This window comes from Carassius carassius, chromosome 40 (assembly GCF_963082965.1).
Source record: "Carassius carassius chromosome 40, fCarCar2.1, whole genome shotgun sequence".
NCBI lineage: Eukaryota > Metazoa > Chordata > Actinopteri > Cypriniformes > Cyprinidae > Carassius > Carassius carassius.
Window position 1 is genome coordinate 4091013 of NC_081794.1, and position 24689 is coordinate 4115701.

Genomic DNA, 24689 nt, shown 5'->3' on the forward strand with positions numbered 1-24689 from the left:
CTGAATGTCACTTCACTCACTCACTTCACTTCACTTACATATATACACATATATATATATATATTAAATTGAATTCAATTTTATGCACACACATTATTTATTTACATCATAATATATTGTGAGATATGAGTAGGGTTTTTAATATAATTGTTCAATTATCTGAACACTGTTCCAGTTCCAAACCAGTTGCTGGATGCAGTGAGGACTCCTGAATGTGATCACGGGTGCTTTAGACACATTTTTCTTGACATTAGAGGCGTTGACTGATTGCAGTTCATTCCATGAAGGTGCAGCAGATGATGACTGTACTCGAAACACACGTTCACTCACGTCTTCACAAGCATAAGCAGCAGCTGCTGCAGCAATTTATTTTCATTAATCAGTCATCAGAACAGAAACATCCAATAATCTGCTTTACATATTATGTAATTAGTATTTTGCAACAACCTCAATGAAACCCAGATTGCAGTTTGCACATACTGTAGCATGGTGTGTTTTCCTGTTTTACAAGCTGACGTTTCCTCTATTTTGCTGTCTCTTCTTCTCTGTAGGTTTGGGGTTAGTGCAGCGTTCCTCTGCAAAATACACTCACTTCCTGTAGCCAGTGTCGTGCGTCTGTCACTCTATGTTTACATGCTTTTAGAATATCTGATTCCCACTAGTGTTAGATAACTCTGAAAAACTACATTGAAAGTTACTTCTTTAGCTTCCAAATCATAATTTTAAGTAATATACTAATTTAATGGTACAATACAATTTAGTTTCTCCTTATAGATAGATAGATAGATATATACACACTCTCATGTGTTTAATTGTACTGTTATTTAAATAAAAACAATTACCTAGTACTTCTCTTCTACTTCATCCCTTCGTACTTGTATATTTTGTCTCTGCTTTCTTCATTAAAGAATGTATTGAACTAAATCTTCACTTAAAATATTCAGTTTTGAGGTCGTCTGCTGTTACGAATCTTGACAGTTTCTCTCATCTCTCTCTCAGACACACCTGTGGTTCCCCTGGTTTGTCTGCATTCCTCTGTTTCAAATATTTTGTGTTGTGATTATAGTAGTCCCACCCCTTTAGAAAAAGTCACATTTGTAAGCTAATGAACAGTACATTTTGTCATATTCCTCTTATGTAAATATAAATGAGTAGATTTCAGGGTAAATACTCTGAAAGGGCCCTTTTCTTCATGCCCTTTTATTCTAAATGTACACTGCCTATAAGTGACACACTGGCTTTATATCTGTTTTGACTTTATTTCAGTCTATGCTTTATATACTGCACATATAAATGTTCTGTAAATCTGCATGTTTAGTTTTGTTCTCTCTCTTGAGTTTTTGGCTTTGTTCTGTATTTTGTTTTTCTTTTATATTCTAGTAAGTCTTTGTTTTGATTGTGTGTGTGTGTGTTTGTGCATTTTTAATATTTTATATTCTTATCACAAGTAAGTCTTTACACATAGTTTTGCTTTGTTTTGTTTTAATGTTTTGTTTCATTGTATTGATTGTTTTCGATTTTTTATTTTTTATGTTCATTAATTTTTGTTTCGTATTTTGTTATTTAAAGGGGTCATATGATGCGAGTTCAAGTTTTCCTTTCCCTTTGGATTGTTGCAAGCTCTTTGTGCATAAAGAAGATCTGTAAAGTTGCAAAGACTAAAGTCTCAAACCCAAAGAGATATTCTTTATAAAAGTTAAGACTCGTCCACGTCCTCCTAAAACGCGTCATTTAAACACGTCTCCAATTCTCTACATCACTGTGTGGGAAGATTTGTATAACGCTGCTCAAATGTTCACACAAAGAAAGAAGGCATAACTTTGATTGTCGCTGTAGTATTGTTGTTGCTGCCACGTTGTGGAGACGCTGTGTGTTTCATTGTGAAAGCGAAACTACTTTATTTGGTCTTCCAAAAGAAGACACAACTAGAAATCAGTGGTTAAGTTGTATTTACAACATTGTTCCAGAACAGTTCTAAACAAATATTTAGATGTGTTCAGCGCATTTTACGTAGGACGAGGACTGTTTCCTGGAAGAGTAGCCTACAATGCCATTGTTCTGACAAATAATGCTGACTCACAGCCTGTAAGTAAGTTTTCATATTTAAAGGATTTGCCACTGATGATTCAAACGAAAGTTCAGAGCAGGGGAGTAGAGCCCGACCGATATATCGTTTAGCCGATATTATCAGCCGATATGAGCCTGTCGCTGAGATAACGCAGATTAAATGCTTTCTGAATAGTGTAATTACTTAGTTTGTCCAGCAGAGCATGCTCAATTGTTTGCTACAGTGACCCAGGTCACTGTACAGATGTGCGGATGAGCTCAAACTTCACACTTATTATCACTTATTATCAACCCCCCACCCACCCGCACCTATATTTGATTGTCACATTACAATTATTCTAATTCTTAGTTTTGCATGGTAGGATATGATGAATGGATGGCTTATTTTTAACAGCAGATTCAGTGACGTTAGAGCTGATATGTGCATCATGGCACGTGTCTGCAGCACATTAAAGCCTGTGTTTACGGCCTCCGGATCACTGCCGCTCAGTCAATGCTGGTGTTTAAACCGGCCAGTGTAGAATACAACCCATTATAACAACGGCTATAGAATACCCAAGACATGTCACTCGTATAGACTAGTTTTAAATGGGGAAAAATGCAACACTCAATTTGGCCACTCTATCGAACGAAGCCCTGCCTTCTGAGCAAATCAGCATGTCACTGTAGCTGCCGTTATAAGTCTCGGTTTCGCCTGAGAGGCGTTTCAAAAATGGCCGCCAAGTGACATGACTAGCCTTAAACTCAGTTACTGGAGGACCAGAGCCCTGCAGAGTTTTGTTCCAACCCTGCTTCAAAACTCATACCATGTAGTTTTCAAATAAGCCTGAAGGACTTGATTAGTTGGAATCAGGTGTGTTTTAATTAGGGTTGAATCTAAACTACGCAGGGCTCCGGCCCTCCAGGAATTGAGTTTGACAACCTTGCCATAAATGGACTTGGATTATAATCAGTGATGTTGATGCCTCGTTCTATTTATGACGTGCTGACACAAAGTTCAAATGATTTTCAGTGGTTGCTTTGTGGCGTCCTGTTGCGGCGCAGACACAATGTCAGCATAGTTCGTCAGTGCAGTCTGTAACGTAGCAGATTGAAAAGTTAGTATCTTTTTGCAGTCCAGCAGACGGCAGTGCGGTGGTGGCTTGAGTCGGTCGAATGGTGATTTAACGCTGTGTTGTCACCTAGTTGGTGAGACTCAGTGCTAAGTAAATAAACAACAATGATCCTGTCTTTTACTCTCACAATAAGCGTATCATATTAGTTTGCTACATTAGTTAATTGCACTGATGTCAGACTCTTTTTGAATAATAAAGTTTATTGTTAAATACCCTGCCTCCACAACATAGGCCTATGTTTGTCATCATTATAAGTGTTTGATCACCACATTCGAGTTATCATTGCAAAAAATGCTTATGTATATATATCCTGTTTAAGTGTTTATGTATATTCTGTATATGCTATGTACTGTATGCTCTAGTGTAGAGTAGAGCTTGTTATTTGTCATTTCTCCGGTCACAAATACAGACATGGTCTTATGTTTACGTGGTGCGATGCAACGCAATGCTTAAAAAGACAGTATAAGTCATTATAACCAGTAATTATGTCACCACTGGATGCTACAAATGCTTCGTTTGTAATGGGTTTTATTGGTTTTGTGTCGTTGCGCTGGGACACACGGCATCACAGTATAGAAAGGGGTGTAATATTTCCTTGACATGCTTGAGGCATTCAGGCCAATCACAGCACACTGGATAGCTGGCCAATCAGCATACACCTCACTTTTTAGAACAATGAGCTTTGTAAAAGTCAACATGTTTCAGAAAGGCGAGGCATAGAGGAGCAACAATAATGTACAGTATGTGGAAAATAATGTGTTTTTTTTAACCTTAAACTGCACATTTCATTACACCAAATACACAAAATAATGTTATTTTTTAACATCACATGACCATTTTAATATTCAATGTTCTAGCAAGTTGGCTGTTGTTTTGTTTTGTGTTATATATTTAGTGTTTTTGTTTTGTCTAAACTTCAGATTTTATTCATACAAATTACCTATTGTTTTTTTTTTTTTCTCCTTTATCTTCAGATCTCATGATGACTGTATACGGACCCTAATTTCCTGTTTGCACTTAACACCAGCCACATAACGTGTTTGGGATTATCAGAAGTGGGCCACTATGTCACTTTCACATCAGGTTCTGGTGAATTATGAATACAAGTACACTGCTCGTGATGGCAGAGAGGTGTCCATCAAACCCAACGAGCACTACATCCTAGTAGCCAAGACCAATGAAACCTGGTGGCATGTTCGGAAGGGTGAAACCGATAAGCCTTTTTTCATCCCAGCAACCTATGTCACCGAACTCCCACCTGAGACCGACCAAACCCCACCGGACCCTCCAGAAGAGTTTAGCGGAAGTGAATACCTCAAGTCCAACTCAGAGACAGCTCCTGATAGACTTCCTACCATCATTGAGCCCGCTGAAGTCACACTCCGAGTCCCTGCCTCTATAAAACGAGACACGGAGAAGGATGGCCATAGAATATCAACATTTATTATTCCAAAGGAATTCTTTGAACTGAAAGGTTTGGATCCAGATCCAATAAAGACTGAAGCAAAGCCCTGTCCTGTGCCTGAACTCCACCTCTATGACAACATTAAGGACATGCCTTCCATCCACACTCCTCCAACTAATGGGGAAACACCACCCTCTATGTTACTGCCACCTCTCCACACAGTTAACACACCTCAGTCCCCCAAAATGGAGATAAAGTCAACCGTAAATGCAACAGAAAGGCCTCAGGTGGACTCGAAGGCCCTAGATCAAGATATTCAGATGCTCAATAGAGCTGGCTGTGGTGACGTCTGGAATGACATTAATAAAGATGAGAATGTGTACGAAAGTTTGGATACAGCAAGAGAACCAGAATCCTCAATAGCCAAAGATAATATGACTGTAAAGCCTGTCACACCAGATAAGAATATGGTAAGTAATATTTAATGTACTAAGTAAAGTTAAACAGCAAATTCTGATTATGTTGCAAAAAATATATATTCTGTACTATTCTATCCTCCTTGCAATGACGTGTTCTCTCTTGACAATCAATGAAGCCTTAGAAGAAGCCTATTACTCCATTATGAAATACTGCATACTTTAGTAAGTATATGCTCAGTCTGAATGATTTAGTTGCTTTTCTTGAACACACGGGGGCACTGTCTGCAAATAAGCTCTGAGCCTACAAAACCAAAACCAAAACCATGGGGAAGTGATGATGTCTCAGGTGTCCAAAAAAAGAAAAAATGTGTCTGTCCCTAAAAGTTGGTGTAGAAATACCTGCATTATATCAACGGTTGATTGATGGAGCTAAATATAGTATTGTCCTTTCCACATTTCAGTGTATTAAGTAAAATTTTGCTTTTAAATAATTATTCACTTAATTAATTACCTGTAAAAATACGGTTGTTTTAATGCCTCTGCATTATATAAAAACATTTTTCTTGCAGGCCTACTATATATAAATGCTAGGAGGACAGGGACATTTTAACCCATAGGCCTAATTTCAATCAATTTAAATATTTTAATTCACAAATTATGAACATTAGGTAAAATTTAATTTAATCATCTGTTATTTTTAGCATTATGAATTAAGAGACAATCCATTAACAAATTATATTTTAGGGCGAATGTTTTGAGAGCCAGTTGCATAAACTTAGCCAAGTGTCTTAAAAACTAGTCTGACAGCAGTTAGCCAAGTGTTAGCTTATCAGTCTTATATTTTGTATTCAACTTAGTTTTATGTAACTTTTTATTATTATTATTTATGATCAGTCATAAAGAAACTTGTAAGACTAATCTAAATCTTTCCTACATCTGGTCCAGACCACACAAGAACAGAAAAAAACGTTACGGGAAGAAATTTTGTTCATAACTTTTAATTGAAAGGAATTCGTCTGGTGCAGACCACTGTTTTGGCGCCCCTACGATTTTAAAGACTCTAAAGCAACTAAGCGCACGCTTTGTGGCATACTTGTGATATGTAAACCTATGTAAATTATTAATAAAAAATAGTAACTTACTCTTTCTGTTCCGGTCCTAACCGCACGCTCGAGCGAACTACTGTTGCTATGGTTACAGACTCACTTGTTTTGTGTGGTACGTTAACTGAAAAAAAGACGTTTGAAATGTTCCTCATTTGATAAGCAAAATCAAGCTGTTCTTACTGGCCAGGTATGAAGACTCAGACGGGTCAAGCCCCAATCGCTTTCTAATGAGGACAAAAACGTATATAGAGTTAGCTGATATATTTCTACGTTTGAAGAGAATGTAACGTATAGTTATTAGCGATGTTATGACTCTTTAATCAAACGCCCTGTCAGACTCCCATCTCTCTGGAGCTCCCTGCCAAGTGATCTGCATGTTAATGGTTTGCTTGTCTGTTTGTGTGTACCGGCACAGAACCGGCTTCTTCCTCCGTTTATTAATCGACCAAACCGGGCTCAAGACGCTCTATACGGTGCGTATGGAAAACTAGTCTACTAGAATTAGTACATAGTTTACCTCATTATTGTAATTTCTTTTAAACCAAAACATGGTGCACGTATCTAAATATAAGCCTGCTAATTTGACTGTGTATGGGGGAAGGGGTTTTCAAGCATACTACCAGAGTCAAATGAAGAGCACAACAGGTTAGGCGAGTCTCTGCCGAGTGCCCTAGTGAGTGTGAGTGGCACTGTAGGGAGGTACAGTACCTGGCATTTGAAGCCACGCACACAAACACACCTGTTTCCCTGCGGAGGGTAGATTAAAGCACGGCAGCATTACAAAGATGGATTATAAACAGACGCTTGCTATCGGTTGGAATATCGTTTGCAGCTTTTTGTAATCTAAGAGTTTGGAGACGGGACGCTTTCACCTGTGCAAACACCTGCTGTGAGGTATGACAGAAATATCCTGCGCTTCCTGCTGGGAGGGATGCGGGGAGCACTTTGGGTGGATTTCTACTTGCATAAAATAAGGGATATCATGTTAACGCGAAAGAGAATATCGAGATTACATTAGCAAGACCCTACTTAAAATTGAAATGCATCCAACTTGAATGCAACTCTTCTATTGGCCTATGTCTTCTGTTATGTTGTATTATGTTAATTTCCAGATTACAAGTCATTTGTATATTTTTGGGCTTAAAGACAGAAGATTCTAGGTGGTGCTACTTTCCTGAGATTGTAGGAACAAAAAGTAAGTAAAATAAATAAATAAAGGGCAAAATACATTTTTTTTTTAAAAACAGTAATAACTAGCAGAATCATATAAAAAACTGAAATGAGTTACTAATAAGTTATTAATAATAATGTATAATTTGATTCAAAATATCATTGAAAATTTTCCCACATCAATGTATGGACAGTCAAGTTGAGTTTTGTACTTGGTATTTTTGAATAACTAATTATTTATATTTGTGTATGTGTTTGAAAATGTATTAATTTGATTATAAAAAATTATTAGATAAATTATTAGAAAGTGTATTTGTTCTAGTATTTATGTATTGGTTACACCACTTAACTAATTCTAAAACTATTTAAAAACATAGATTATAATTTCTAAGAATTTGGGCATTTTGAAGTATGTTTTTGAGAGTTTTCTCTTTCTTTATCTAGACACACTTATTAATTATTGACCCGTATAACAAAATTCCATGGTATTACCATCTAAAACATCACTGTGACGTTATACCTCCATAGTACTTTTTGCTAGGTATTAATTAACATCACTCTCTGAAATTAGTGGCCAGTCAGTGTGTGATTTACACACACAGATGTCATCATTGTGCCATACTACTACTCAGATAATTGTGCATAAAATGTAATTTTCTTCACATCTTTCCTAGAAGTGTCCATTTCAGCATGTCTGTAAGTCTGTTCTGTCTTCTCTATGGGTTTTAGTTTGGTGGGATAGCACAAAAAACTCTGGAGTCCCACCAGTGAAGTTCTGGTTTCCATAGCGATGGTGGCTTCAGCGTTGGCATGGCTGAGGGGCCATTCAGTTCGGCGGGCACAATGTGTAGCGCTGGTGTGCAGTCCCGGATATGTAGGTCAGCTTATGCTAAAGCATCTCACACAGCGCTGTGCAATGGAAGACCTCAGATCCTAGTGCATGTGCACGACTGGAGCGTAGCACGGGAGTGAGTGTGAGCAGCAGCATAGGTGGAGTAGTTTAGGATTATGAGAGATGCAAGTCTGTGCCCAATCGAGTCCTGAAAATTTAAAGTGATGCTGATTATGTAAATGAATTATTTGGCATCCCCGTTGGATTGTCTCTACTTAATCATTAAAACTTTGCAAAAGCTCCACTCAGCAAAACAATCACAATCTTAAAACTGTGCATACTACATTTTTTGTCAGTGCTTTGCATCTGTAATTCTTGTTCAATTACAAAAATTTTTATGTGTTATAAAATAACCTTTAAATATGCAAATACAAATTCTTCAGTGCAAAAGGTCACTGATTAATTATGGTGTTGTTTCTGAGTTGTGTCTTCCTGTAGTGTTTATTTCTCTGTGGCTGTTGCTCTGAGCTGATGTGCTCATTAATGTCTTTGCGCTTCGTTTAGTAATTAGGACGGCACTTTATAGGTGGGGAGATTAATTTTAGCACAGTAGTACACTGATGCAAATATCCACAACATATACTACTGTGAACATTTGTTTGAAACCTCCAGTAACTCCCTGCTGTATGTTTAGTGCTGTCAACGTTAACGCGTTAACGCATGCGATTAATTTTTGTCTGGTTTAACGTGTCAAAATATTTAACGCAATTAACGCAGCATCCGTATTTTCTGCCATCCGTTGGCTAGCTTTACATTATATGATCACACTCTTATTCATTTAAATGCTTTTAATCATTTCAAGCGCGGCAAGACAAAAGAGAATGCGCTGTCTGTGAATGCCCTTATGTGACACATACACGTACACACACACACACACACACACACAATGCATAGACAGGGCGCCAGAATCCAGTTCTCTTAAGCGCTTGAACTAACAATAAACATCCCAAAGTGCCAGTTTTGTCGATTATCCTCATAAGAGCAATCTTAAATGATTTATATAAAGTCTAAAATGAACAAAAAGAGTTGTGAGAGAATGAGGCGAGATCCATAGACAGTATATAAACGGTGAGATCCGCGTGTCTGTCTGCTCTTAAAGGGACAGCAGCCAATAAAGCTTCCTGTCAGTAAAGTTAAAGAACAAAGGGAACAGAGAAAATGACTCGCTGCTCTTGACTAAATAACTTTTGTAGCTTTAATAAGGATTAACTATTTAATTTATAGTTTATGCAGTGCAGACTGCATATAACTTTGATAACTTTATTAAATATCTGTTTATTTCCTAACTGTTAAGACAGGAAGGGCAGGAGTAAACATGACATTTATTATGGGTTTATGTTAGCATTGTTTTAAGTTTACTTAAATTAAAAACTGTTATATTTTTGAAGCCTAATAATAAATGTAAAAAAAAAAAAAAAAAAATCAGTAGCTGTATTAATATCAGTAATACTGGCCTTCATTCATAAAAAGATGCCATTTAAACAAGTATTTAAAATTAACTGTGAAATTATTACATTAAAAATTATATTAAAAACGTACAAAAACATTTCTTTTTTTATTGCGATTAATTGCGATTAATCACAGAAAAAATGTGTGATTAATCTAGTTAAAGTTTTTAATCGATTGACAGCACTAATTATATTATATTATATTATATCAGCATCTCTGCTTATGGAAAGTACTTTCAGAAGGCCAAAAAAAAACACACATAAACTTCCTCAACAGCACTTAAGGTTCTCAGTTCTCTTTTGCACTGGACATGTTCGTGTATTCTGTGGGATTCCAGGTGTGAATAGAGGAAGTTTCCGTTTTTGCTGTTGGAGAATTAAATCCAATCCAAAAGTGAAGAATCTTTCATATGTTTATTTTTTGTTCTATACAGTAATAGTCAGTGGGATTTTAGGGAGCATAAAAGTTTCAGGAAGGAAGTGTAAAAGTAATCCATAGTTAGTTCCCAAATCAGTAATTTGAAACTTTATTGGCTTTTGTGTGTCACACGACTAAATGTTATGTAGGGCTGGGCGATATATGGAGAAAAAATATTTTTTATCTCTATATTTTAATTTTTTTTATGATATTCGATATATATCTCAATACGTTTGCTTTTGCATTTAAATAATACAAAAAAATGGGGGACGTAAATAAACTGGGATAAATATTTTTTGTTTTGTTTTGGTTTGCGTTTTTTTTTCTCTGGTTTAAGAGAAGCTCTGTGGCATGAAACTATCTTCCCACTGCCACTAAAAACCCACTCAGATGGGGAGCTATTTGCTGTAGCACACACACACACACACACACACACACACACATTCCAGCTCCAGAGGAGCGAGCATTTGTGTGCGCATGGTTGCCAGATTGCTTAAAATAAGCAAAACACCAGGAAGAAAATGTATTGTTAGGTTACTAACGAAACCCCGGTTTTCTGATAACATGAGTGTATCTCACTATGAGACCGCCTCAGGGCATGGCCAATCGCGGAAGCACCAATAAAACACCACGTCTGCCAACCATGGCAGACCAATTGCTGCAGCGATCAGGGAGTCCTGCCTCCCTGTATGTAAACCGCAGCTACCTAACATTTCATCATTCTCCACATATCTCTTCTCCGTGCAGGATAGGCAAGGAGGGCAATGTTTGTGAGATACCTCACTCATGTTATCAGAGAATCGGGGTTACGTCAGTAACCTAACATTCTCTTTCTAACATTCGTTCAGTATCTCACTATGGAATATAGACAACTTCCGTATTGCGATATGCTGACGAAGCAGACTAAGAAAGGCTGTGTAATTATCTGAATCATAGCTCCCGACAGAGGTGAAAACAGAATATTATGAGGAACTTGTCCTTTAGTAAAATTGCATTATACAACCTGACTACTCACTCCCAGAACTGAATGGGCCAGAGAGGGCTCTGTCATATCCAGTCTATAGAAACGAGCAAATGTGTGCGGAGACGACCAGCTGGCTGCCGTGCAAATTTCCTGAATAGAGATGCCTCTAAACAGAGCCCAGGAAGTAGCCATGCCTCTAGTAGAGTGTGCTCATAGTCCTATTGGGGGCTCCAAATTCGAATTATTGTAACATAATACGATAGCCTCCACCACCCAATGAGAAAGGCATTGATGGGAGATAGGTCTTCCTCTGTAAGAGTCAGCCCAAGAGACAAACTGCTGTTTGCGATTACGAAGTGTATGTGTTCTCTGAACATACATATGCAGAGTACGAACAGGATATAAACTGTGTAACCTTTCCTCCTCTGGGGATGCAAAGGGTGGTGGATGAAAAGCTAGCAGGTCCACTGATTGAACTGCACCAGTGTGATCAAACACTTTTTGGGTACGAACGCTGGGTTAGTTCTAAAAGTGACTTTTTGAACACCCAGACCGAACATCATACATGAGGAGTGAACTGATAAAGCTTGATGTTCACTCATCCTTTTTGCTGTAGTGAGAGCGAGTAACAGAGCCCTCTTTAGACCTAGTAGCTTCAAGGCAATTTTATCAATGGGCTTAAAAGGGGCAATTGAGAGCGCGTTCATAACCACGGAAAGGTCCTAGGGCGGGACCAGCTGCTTCGACACTGGGTGTAACCAACGTGCACCTATCATAATCGACAGACGAGAGGGGGCTGGCCAATAGTACCTGAGTTAATACCCACATGACATGCCGACATAGCGGACAGATAAATCTTAACCGTAGAAAAGGCTCTGCCCTTATCTAGAAGGTTCTGTAAAAAAAAAAACAGCACATCCGAAACTGAACACAGGAAAGGAACTATGTTCCTATCTGTGCTCCAAACCCTCAAACACCCTCCATTTGAGATTATTTAAAGAGCACGTTGAGGCAGCCCTCATGTTCTGAATTGTCTCAATCACTTTCGGAGGTAACCCAGCTGCATTCAGATTTAGCCTCTCACGGGCCAGGCCCAGAGAGCTAGTTTCTGAGGGGAGGGGTGAAATATTTCCCCCTGTGCTTGTGAAAGGAGATCCCTGCGCTGGTAACGGCCATGGCTGGTCATAGAGCAGTTGCGCAATCTCCACAACCTAAAAGTCTCCCTGGCCAGTATGGTGCTATCAGAATTATTACATGGTTTCGTTTCCAATCCCTTCGTAGTGTCTGCTCGATCAGGCTCAATGGAGGGAAAGCATAAAGTAACATGTCTGGCCACTCGTGGGGTAGAGCATCCATACCCAACGGTGCATCGTTGCCCACCAGAGAGAAGAACAGGGGACATTACGCGTCTTCGCGCAATGCGAAGAGATCTACGGCGGCCTAGGCAAATCTCTGCCACACCATGAGCATAACTTGGGGGTATCGTCTCCACTTCCTGTACAGAGGATTCCCTCTGTACAGTAAATCCAGTCCCCTGTTTATTATTCCTGGAACATGTGTCGTGTTCTTTCGCTAACAAGTGAAGCTTGTGAGAACACACTCCTCCCTGTCTGTTTATGTAGGCTATCACTGTTGTATTGTCTGTCCTGACCAATACATGATGATTCTTGAGAAAATGCACAAAAAGTCTCAGAGATAGTAACACTTTCATTAGTTCTAGAAAATGTGTGTGCTTCTCTCTCAGTGCCGGAGACCAAACTCCCCTCACTGTTCTGCCCTCGAACACTGCCCCCCAGCCCGTGCATCTGTTGTCACCAGTTTTCTCAATAGTACAGGACCCAGAGGATATACTGTCCTGAGAAAAGACGGGGCTCCCCGATGACAGAGAGCGCTCATGCATTCTGGTGAGACACGCACTCTGTGGCTGAGACGGCTCAGATATGATGAAACTCTGACTCCTCCGTTCCTTAATGGTGTCAGAGCCTCTTCCACACATTTGGTAAATACCCTGGGTGCCAAAGCCATGCCAAAGGGGATCCTCATATACTCGTATGCTGTGCCCTGACAAGCGAACCTCAGATATTTCCTGTGAGCAGGAAAAATATGCGTGCTGGAGGTCCACTTAGGTGAACCAACCCCCTTGACGAATACTTTGACACAAAGTTCTGAGCGAAAGCATTTTGAATTTGTATTTTCAGCGGTGTTTGTTGAGGACCCGTAAATCTAAAATGGGACAGAGACCTCCCCCTCGTTTGGGAATCACAAAATAACGGAAGTAGAAGCCTGTCTGGCTTTCCTCCATTGGAATCATTCTTATCACTCCTTTTCTCATTAAAGAGGATATTTCTTCCACTAAAACCTGAGCTGCTTCCCCTTGGGCCACTGAAATTACCACTCCATTGAACACAGGAGGTTTTACAGCAAATTGAAGTCTGTATCCTTTGTCTAACATGGTTAAAACCCAGGCATGAACTCTGTTCTCTGCTTGAGCAGCGAGTGAGCCCTTCTCGGCTTCGCTCACTAGCGGTGCTGTGGCACCCTCTATTGGCGAAGGGGGGGGGGGGGGGGGGGGGGGACTAACACTCCATTGAAGGAGTTATATTGGTTATTTTTTTTGATTGTTTTACTTTTTTGTGATATCTTTTTATATTTATCCCGCTCTGTGCCCTCAGCCCTTGGCTTGGATGCGACATAGAAAACTTTTTTTGTGATAGGATGCTTATGAACTTTTGTCTTTCCTCCCTCAGAACAAACCTCGTAAGTGGAGGGAGAGACATATCTTGGGGGCGCCAGGGGAACACGGGCCATTTTCGCAAGAACACTGGACTTTGAACTGCACTTTGCACACTTAAATTCCTTCTCCGTTTCCCCAGAGGAGGGAGAAAAGAATCGTTTTGAAGGGATGGGACAGAGAAACCCTGAGTGCTGTCTCCAAACCCTTCTTGTTGCCAAACTGATGTCTCAGGTTGACCGCCTCTTTTTGTTCCCCTGAGGAGGGGTCCGACCGGTGTTTCGCTGCTGCGGCTGCGAACAATTGTTTAGGCTTCACGAAACCAGGCTTTGACTGAGGGCCCACGCTTCCCGGCTGTTGTGGCGGAGCAGGACAGGAAGGTTGATAATCCGAATGACCTCCTCTACCTGAAGGCCTGAAATTCGGATGGCTAGGGTGAGAAGGACGAGCTGCCGGCTTTCTGGGGAGACAGACCTCGAATGCTTCTCCCGCAAAAATCTGCAATGACGCATATCTCCTCCCAAAGCGCTGGGTTGGGAGAACCGGAGTCCAGCTGATGCCCCATCTCCTCTAATAACTCCGCTTGATAGGCTGTAAGGAGGGACGTCGCATTCAAAGCACGTACGGCCAGTGTGGAAGATTTATCAATCTTTTGAAAAATGCCAAACAACGTGACAACTAGTACGGAGCTTTGCTGCGACAATGAACTTTTTTCCCTACTTTTTGGTGCGTGGTGAGCTAAATAGAAAAACGTAAAGTAGAAAACTCACCTTAACGCGTTAGTTATCTTACTCTAAGTGGCAAGTCACTTGACAAACGTTAAGAATCTGTTGCGTTTGGGACGTTACCTTGTGGCTCTGTTGATAAACTGTTTAGCAATAACTCCCAAAGTCTGCTGAGGACAGCTTCCGAAATCTTCATGGGGAAGATAGCGAGAATGACGAAATGGCAGGTAGCTGCGGTTTATATACAGGCAGGCAGGACTCCCTGATCGCTGCAGCAATTGGTCTGCCATGGTTGGCAGACGTGGTGTTATAGGTGCTTCCTCGGTCGGCCACGCCCTGAGGAGGTCCCATAGTGAGATACTGAACGAATGTTAGAAAGAGAACTATGTTACAGTGAAGCTCAAATTTGGGGAATTTAAATTTCATGAGAGTTCGCATAGTAGAGGAGTGTAGAGTAGTCCGCAATAACATGTACCCTTTTTTAACAATCGGCACGTTCTTTTGAGAAAGTATGCTTGAATTTGAAATATTCAAAATTCACGATATTGTCACATTTTACATCGTAGTCAAAATTATATGTTATTATCGCTAATATACGATATATCGCCCAGCCCTAATGTCATTATGTCATCACACAAGCACCAGTGAGGTTTTGAAAACCTTGATTGTCTAGGAATATCAGGTAATTTAATAAGTCTAGCTCAGCGATGTTTAATTGACACTTCGCGAAGAGCTTGATTGACAAGCGATCTGAGCAATCGTGATGCCACCGATAAATCTGCCATCTTGTCTGACAAACCAATCAGACAGGAGATTACATTACCTACAGCAGACTTAAACTTGAAAAATTGTGTGTATTGATGTCTTTCAGTTGAAATAAAATATCTATTGATGTTCATTCATGTTTATTTTTTGCTTTAAGTAATATAAAAAGATGATTGGTTCACGTGTGCCACTTGAACTGAGAAGTACAGCAATTAAAGAGCCACAAAATGGTATTTGTTGTCTGAATTTATTACAAAATTAGAACATTTGAAAGCTGAGACTGTTGGCTCTGCAGTGTATTTTCCACTGTGTGGATGTGTAGTGTGAGAGCGGCATGGCTTGTTGGGCATAGCAACAGTAACTAAGGAGGGTAAATTTTTGTGAAGGCTAGAAAATGTTACTTGTGAATTATATAGAATGTTTTTTTAATCCTGATAATAAAGGATGGGACCCACTGTGATAAATGTTGAACTTCCAGTCACCTCACTGGTAGTGTAAGAGTGTTTTCCACTCTTCTTAGAACAGGATGTGAAACTTTAGCAAGATCATGTTAACACATTTTTAGTGCGGCCATGCTGCCGTTTGCACTTAAGATTTTCGTCTGGTCAACAAAAAAGAGCAGCCTAAAAAAAACTGCTTTGCAGGAAGGACCAAAATATCATAAAGACCTACCATTTACCCCAATAGAGACCACCCAGAGCACTGCAGCATAGTTAATCACTAAAAATCTAGAATTGTGGTGATGAGTTTTTAATGAACAAAAACATTCATTATTCTTGTTAAGTTTAAATGCTTAAGGTTTTTGCATTTGTTACAGAATGTAAATGTGCACATATTTATGAGAGATGGGAAGAAAAGGTACCTGAGTGATGATGGGCAGATAATGACTGCAGTGTGCTATAAGCTCTTAGACTTTTAGTTTTCAATGAAGTAATCCAGGATTCCAGGCCATGATTGGTGATGTAACATGGAGGGGAAGCTGCTGGGTCCCCTGAATAGCCCCTCTGTAAAAATGTGTGTGTGTGTGTGAGAGAAAAGAGAAATAGGAGTTCAAGCCGCTGATTCTGCAGCCCCTATTTCATTGGTTGATAAGTAATTTGGTTAAGTAATCAGCAGCATGCCATCCCCTCTGTGCACCCTACAATCGCTTCTTTCGTAATTCATTATAGCTGTAAATTCCTTGGCTATCGACATTTTAGACAGAAGTGATGTTTCTGTGTAACATGCTGTTGCACTTTAGCCATCCTTTCAGTGTCATTTAAAAGCAGATGATGTTTGATGTACAACAGTCTGATGAAACATGTCTAAAGGACTTTCGCATTTCCAAATATATACTTCCAAATATGTACAGTAGATAGTATATTATTTTCTACATGAAGGCTACAGTCACATTATTTGGAACTTTGCTGCCTTCACATGCTCTTGGAAATTTTCTACTTCTGAAGTCGTCTGAAGTTTGTAATGAGTTTGTTGTATCCAAGTGGTTTGTTGTCAGATAAAAAAGGAATCACAAAGAAGTTAATTCTTGCCTAATTCTTGGGGAAAGCCTAAATGTATTGAAGATATTTAGTCAAACATTCTCAAGGTGCGAAAGTGGTAAGTGGTAAACTAATGACTGTGTCCAAACTGGTTTTCCTTACCACTCCCCCAAACAGATAGCCCTTCCTTCAAATTGTTTAAATGATTGGCTGTATCTACTGGCTGGAATTCCCAAGCAAAAAGAGTCACAGCAACACAGAATTAAAAAAATATGATCATGGCATAATCTGTTTGCAGTAAATAATGAACCGCTTACAGTGCACAAAGGATAGTTATACAAGCCTTCTGAATTATTCTTTTCCCTTTTTTTGGATAAATCATGCAAGCTGTGACTTAAACCCGGAAAATGTTACCTATTGCTCAGAGTTTTGTCTACACCCTGATTCTAACAGCGTGTAGTATCTGTGGTAATCTCATGGGCGGTTCAGTGCCTGAGAAAGTGTGTGTGTTTACAAAGGACCAGACTGTTTCTCACATTGCTTTGTCTGCACAGTGGTTTTCATAGTATTGATGCTTAAGGAGTGAAACTCTTAGCTGCTGTCAATCAAAAGCAAGGATTCCCTCAGGGTAGAAAATGAAATTGCAGAGTGTTATAAATAGTCCGGGACATTGCGTTACACATTAACTTATGTCATTCCTGCTTATTTTTGGTTTCTGATCTGGGGACCTTGCTAATGTTTCTAGAAGAGTTCTAAATGAAAGTTCTAGATGAGCTTGATCATCTAAGTTTTCTGTGTTTTTATTTAGCTCGACTTGGTAATATCCAGGTCATATAGCTGTAGGATGCTATGCTAAAGATTTGAATAACAAAACTTCTTGTGAATAGTAATCCCTAAAACAGGCTGGAGCATTTTTACTTTAGGCTTGTTCCAGGAACTGTTTATGCCTGGCCTTTGTCACCCACATCCATCATTAGAAGGAGGAAAAAAAGTTTGATCATAGGTGTGATATCCAAACTGTAGGATCTCTGTGTCTTCTCAGCCACAGTCAGGGACAACAGTGTTATTTAAAATTTGCAAAGATTGGATTTCAGATGAGGAAGCTGTTGTCCTGTTTTCTTACTGGTTGGATGTACAATAGTTGAGTAATTCCCCCTGCATATCCTAAACATATTTCCTGCTTTAAACATCACTAAACATCCACAGCTGAAATGTTGCTCAGCTCAACACAGTGACCCTTGTTCTCTGCTCTTTTTCATGCCATTTAAAATACACTTTGTTTTACCTGTCCATCAGCTTTTTAAGGCTTGTATACCTGTGTTGATTTAAACTTGAATCTAAACATCAATTGAAATAAAAATAAATAACGTAAAACTAATTTAGCTAGTTGCCAAGGCAAGATTTTTCCTTTTCGTTTAACTTTATGTGCTGAAAAAACTAAACCTAAATAAATAAAAACTATATATACAATTAAAAAAAATCAAAATTTAAATAATATAAAGATGCACAACAAAATTACTAAAACTGAATTAAAATTAAAGCCAAAAATCTAAAAATCAAAGCTAATACAAAATATTTATTAAAACTATAGTGTATTAGTATCTTAAGATACCTACAAGTCTACTCTCAAGTCTATAAAAAGTTAGAGATCCTAATATAACCTTGGTGTTTATCATATACGCTATTTATTTTATAGCAATAAACCCTGGCTGCTTATCAAGAATCATGTTTATTTAAATATCCCAGAGAAAGCTGATTAGTTTGTCAGAAATGTATTTTATTTTCCAATTCTACTTCCATAATATGACATAGATTCACATGAACACAGTATCACGTTTACAAGTGAAAGAGTGAGACTTGAATCCATTGGGAATTGATTGTAATATGAAAAGTGGGCGTTGCATACCAGAATGGAGCCAGTTTGCTAAAATAACCACTTAATGGCTATTTGGACACATAATTGCCCACGCAGGCTACGTTTATTATTACAAAATCATAGGGAAAGGACAGTTGTTTCAAGTTAATAAATTTTGAAGAAAGAGAAAGATTTCTTTAGAATAACATTCACCAATGATTCGTGATCAATAAGACCAGGAACATGTTAAAAAAAATAACTAAAGTCATAGATTTTTTTTAAAAAGAGTTATAAAAGACCAACTTTTGAGCAATCCTGTATTGTTTATTTACTTTTTTATTTTATTGGCTGTCAGAGGTGTTACGGTCAAACTGTGTAATTTTGAGGAAGCTGAGGAATTTTACTCAATTCAGTGACTCGTGTAGGTTCTGTTTCGATGAGGAAAAAGAGGAAGTTAAACAATTTAGACTTGAAAATACTTGGCATGATTTTTATATTTGCAAAGTTACCTGAAATCAAGCAATTACACACCACTTCTTTTTTCACCCATTGTCTCTTTACATATCTTCACATATTCATATGGTCATACATACCTCCGTCTCTCTCCATCCATCTGCTCTCTTCATTTGCCCCTCCCCCTTTCACTCTAGCAGAGTAGCGCTTCAAGACAGATATTCATTAGTGGCAACATCGGCTACGGACACCGATGGTGTATATGTTTGTATGAGTGTGTGTGTGTGTGTGTGTGACTCAGGGTCAGCTTGTTCACCATGATGCTCGCTGTTGGATAACTTAGAGTTTGAATGTTTCTGATCGGCTGTACTGACTGAGCTAAACAAAAACATGGTGGATTTCTACGCTAAGATTCGGACCAACCACCGACCTAGAAGCGCAATGCCTCTCTCTCTGAACACACAGGTACGTCCACAACCCATTAAAACTGGGTTTCTGAGCACGGAAATGCTCTTTGTTGTCACTTTGATGTGTTAAAAGTAATAAATTGGCTTGACAGTTCAATATGTAACACATATGAGCACATTCAGTGTGACACATTAGTTGGATTTTGAATGTAAGCGTGCTTCTGTTGTGTTGTTCTCAGTAAGGATGTGGTTTCTTCCGGTTGAGACACTCCCCGGCGTAGATATCTCAAATGCACTTGTTAAACATCATCAAATTCCAGTGTTTGTCACAGTAAAGTTTTGTAAAACTCTTTCAAACAGCAGCTGCAAGACCGTTAGCATCTCTGCAGTTCTGACCAGAAAAAGGACGTTTTGTTGAATTGTTTGGTCAGAATTGTTCCAAGCTTCCATTATGTGATGAAGAGGATACTGTGTAGTACCTGCTTTATAGGCTTCTCCCTATACATACACTGCCTCCTTGTCTTTTTCCTCTCAGTTAGCCTACTTGTACAATGACTTATACAGGTTTTGTGGCTGTCTCTGTTGGCCAGCGCATCCAGATCATCTAAATTTATCCCACAAAAGGATGGCATAGATTTAAGACTGGGGATTTCATCACTCCCTTTGCTTTAAACTGATTTAAAGGGATAGTTCAGCCAAAAAATGAAAGTTCTGTCATCATTTACATACCCTCATGTTGTTAGAAATCTTGAAAATGACTTCTGTGGACACGAAAGGTGACATTTTTAAGAATGCACCGGACGCACTTTTTCATAGGATGAAAGCTAAATAGTTAATAATGGTTCTTATCAGTGTGGGAAAATGATTATTATTTTTTATGGAGTTTTTTCAGTTACTTTTGTGTTAGAACATCATTTATTTGAATATGTTGTAACATTATAAATGTCTGTAGTCTTTTCTTACTAAGTTATTTCTTACTTACCCAGACTTTGGATGGTAGCTAGCTGTATTCATCATTGATAATGTTAAGTTGAGTTCATTAAATCAGCTTATTAGAATGATTTCTGAAGGATCATGTGACACTCAAGAGTGACTTGAGTGATGATGCTGAAAATTCAGCTTTGCACCACAGGAATAAATTATGTCTGAAACTAGATTTAAATAGAAAACAGTTATTTTCAACTTGAATAATATTCATAATATTACAGTTCTTACTGTATTTTTAATCAAATAAATGCAGGATATTTATTTAAAAAACTATAAACTATTTACCAGTAGTGTGTCACAACAGAGAAGGAAAGATAACTGCAACTTTTAACTTAACTAATAATGAAGACTTAATTTTCTGTCTCTCACACAAAGCTGTTAAAACTTAGAATATAGGTCATATTGGTAGTTCATTTTTTACTTAAACTGCCCAGATCCCCATTCACTTTCATAACATGGAAAATAGTGGCCAGTATTTAAACACTTCTCCTTTCGTATTCCACATAAAAAGAAAGTCATATGGTTTTGCACAGGTATGAGTTATGAGTTTGGTGAGTAAATGGCATTGTGATCACTCCGTTCTTCTTCAGTGCTTTATATGGTGGGTGTATTTGTGCAGCTATTGTTTGTGATGAGTATAATAATAAAGCAGTTTCCTGTCAGTTGATGCATTTTGGCATTTGTGGCTGAGAGACAGGCTTGGTCTCCACTAAAGACTGGTAAATATAGACCCAGGATGTGACGTGGTGGCACGCTACCTTTTACTTCCATTTTTGTTCTTTCTAGTGTCACTCTTGCACTTCTGTACCTTTTTCTGTCTCTCTCTTTCTCACAGACGTTTTTCAGGAGAGGTGTGTCCTCGTACAGGCCTCTCTCGAGGCTCAAGGTGAGCTTAGTACTGCAGTAAGCATATAAGCATCCATTCCACTGCCATCTTTACTCTACATGCATGTGCAGGGAGCTTCATGGGTTCTTCCGTATCATGTACTGGCTGGTGAAAAACTATTTTGTAATCCTTGTTGAGCACTGGGTGATAAAGGAACTTAAGAGTAAACTAAGGCCTATTACTCATTTTCAATTAACGGTTAAGTATTTGAACAAACCTCTAACCCTAAGTAGTAAATGTCTTTAAATGCATTGCTGTTGCAACATGCATAAGCATATGAATGACACCAGAAATTGTGTTATTTGCTGAAAAGAGAATCACACCAGACTTAAAAGTTGTTCTGATCACAACAAACTCACTGAAAAACATGCGCCTTATTACATGTCAAATGAAAACAATAAATGTTCTAAAATCAGCTCAAAATATCAAACCATGTTTGATATGGATGCCTGGATAGAATCAAAGTCTGTAGTCTGTGACCATCATACACTATACGTTATTTTCTATGAAATCTGTCAGTCCAAATCTGCAGACAGGCCATGACTTTTGGCAACTAGCATCGACTTCTCCACACTGTAAATCAGGGAAAAATCTGGGCAATAATCATGTAATGTATTCCAGCCTTAAGAGACCAGAATATACGCCTTCTGAGTAAAAGAGCCAATCGTTAATCGATAAAGTCAGCGCATTACTACAGAGGCTTCTAAAAAGTCCCAGTTGCTATAGAAACAGTCAGCTCTCTGAGACATGATCTTACGACTGAGCATGAGCACTCTCTACCCTTACGAAAAATACGTTTATTCAAGTGTGCTATTAGTATACTTCTTTTAAACTAAAAATAGGAAAGTGTGCTTTTAGTTTACTCTTTATGTACTCCTCAGACATTTAAGTATGCTTGACTTATACTTACAAAAATTCTATACTCCTAGAATCTGTGTTTTCATTATTATATTATACGGTAGAGGGCGCTAGTACACATCTTCTGCACAGAATTTCCAGAAAAACACAAGTGAAGAAGAAAAAAGAAGCAACAGATACTAACACATGTAATCTAACACGATCATCTGACATGAAACAGCATCAAAACTGTAACATTAAGGAATAAAATGTCGACCAATGAAGAGGTAATAATTACAGTCAAGTTTTGGGGTGTTGATCGACTCCATCTATGTTCTGATTGTGATTCTGAATCCAATTCATAGTCTTTTTTCAGCTTTTTGTTCAAAATGTTATTTCTTTATTTTTTTATGAAACTTACCCACATTAAAGTGTTAAAAAAATAACGCATGAAGCTAGAATAAAATGTTTTTGTTTACATGCAGATGCCCTGTTCTTTCTTTGGATGTTTTGTATGTTCAAATACTCATACAAGAAAATATATTCAAATTCAAACCTAAATAGGGACATAGTAGTATACTTAAAATATGATGTAAAGTTCACTTAAAGAAAACTATGAGTATGCAGTATAAAACTACTAAACTAGTAGTTTACTTAGACTATACTTCAAAGTGTACAAACTATTTCATTAGTAAACTATGGGTATACATAGAAGTTCACTTTTAGTATAATTGCAGTACAAACTACAAACATGGAGGTAAACTAGTTGTGTACTCAAAGTTTGCTACTGTTATACTTAAAGTATACTTTTATATACTAGAAAGTGGGCCAATTTATTGCCAAGGAGTGTTGAAACAGGACACTTACAAGTATACTACTAGAACTCTGATAGTTGTATACTTGCTACATATAGTATACTCAAAAATATACTTGAACTTTACTTAAGTATACTTAGTAAAATAAACTTACTTTTTGGTAAGGGTGATCTAACCCTTAGGGAAAAATAAGTTTTTTAATGCTGTTTGAGCAAAATAAACAACATTTATGATACAGTTGTTGTCAGATTGCATTGGTGATTTCAAATATGAAATTTAATCTTATGCTTAGTGTCAAGTTTTGGACAATTTGATGTTTCCCCATTCAAAGAGATAGAAGCTGCACTTGCATGCCTGAGAGGCGTTACAAAGATGGCCGCCAAGTAACATGACTTGTCTTAATGAGTATTTTCCCCCCCTAAAATTGACTTTGGTTATATGCAAGAACATTTTCTTAAAAATATGGTTGTACACTAAGTACACTACACATATTCAAATTGATTAAGACCGCTTTTTTCACGAGGATGTGCAGTGGTCATTGACCATGCCAAGGTGTTGCTATGTGGGTGTGAAGGTGTTCAGAATGGTTTTTAGCCACTGATCTATATATAATGTCCTCTATTATAGATAGATAGATAGATAGATAGATAGATAGATAGATAGATAGATAGATAGATAGATAGAATTAGAACATTCAGCAGTACACTCAAACCACATTGCAAAGACAGAATTTGTTTTTAAAACACATATAAAAATGTCGGCATCAGTCCCTTAACCACTGGTCTAGTAGCTCCTCGATGTCCATCACAGCAGTAGAACTACATACAGCATCACAAACACTGACAGTGAATCACTGTCCATCTGTAGGACCATGCAAGCTTTATCTGCTGGCGTTTTGGCCATCTGTAAACCGGACAAACAAAAAAGATGAAAAAGTTGCACTATCTCTTTGTGGTTTTCTTCTTTACTGTCGACTCTTGCTCTGTTTCCTGAGATCAGCACACACAGGAAGTGCTCTCTTTCTGTAACAAGCACATGAGACTTCAGGCCTAGTCAAATTCACCTTGTTAGATTGAACGACAGTGGTGTGTGTGTTGGGTTAGGCCCAATGTTCCTTGTGTTAGGGAGCGTTTGGTTTTGTTTCTCTTGCTGTGATGTGGAGAGTCCCTCCGAGCATGCTTCAGTTTGCATAGGAGAGCATTGTGGGAGGAGGGTGTGAAAGCAGACGCTCCATCCACTGTTTGTTTTGCTCGTTGTATAAATGACAAATTCATCTGTTTACATAAGGTCAGTATCATTGTGAAAGGTCATCTGAATCAAGTTACACATGTCTCCAGTCAAAAGCACACCATTTATATCATTCATGATCATATAATATTATATCATTTGATTTATCTTTATCCTTAGCTTCTGACCAGTTGACATTTAATTGTACTATCCTTAACAAAGAAGCTGATATGTATGTATGTGTGTGTGTGTGTGTGTGTGTGTGTGCATGTATTTAAAAAATATCACATATTTTATCACAGAAATTTATGATTTTTTTCATATTTTAAATCAAATCTAGAAATTGTCTTGAAAAACAGTTATTGCATCTAAACATGGGTGTCTAAATATATCTTTTATAGCATGTATTTTTAAAACTTTGGGTTAATATGTATAAAGATACATCAGTTTATATGTGTTTTTAATTTGTATTTCAATTCAATTTTATTTGATTTAGTGATTCATCTATGATATACATTT

At 38.1% G+C, this 24689-nt stretch overlaps 1 protein-coding gene across 1 annotated transcript in view; it reads left to right on the plus strand.

Annotated features, from left to right (window-relative positions):
• Positions 1 to 4220: 4220 nt before the first annotated feature.
• Positions 4221 to 24689, plus strand: part of LOC132121982 (rho GTPase-activating protein 27-like) — a gene marked incomplete at its 5' end in the record, with an annotated part of 31314 nt that continues 10845 nt past the window's right edge. Inside the window, one exon of the mRNA XM_059531761.1 lies at positions 4221 to 5057. Within this exon, the coding sequence (XP_059387744.1) occupies positions 4221 to 5057 (837 nt within the window). The remainder of the gene's footprint in view (positions 5058 to 24689) is intronic.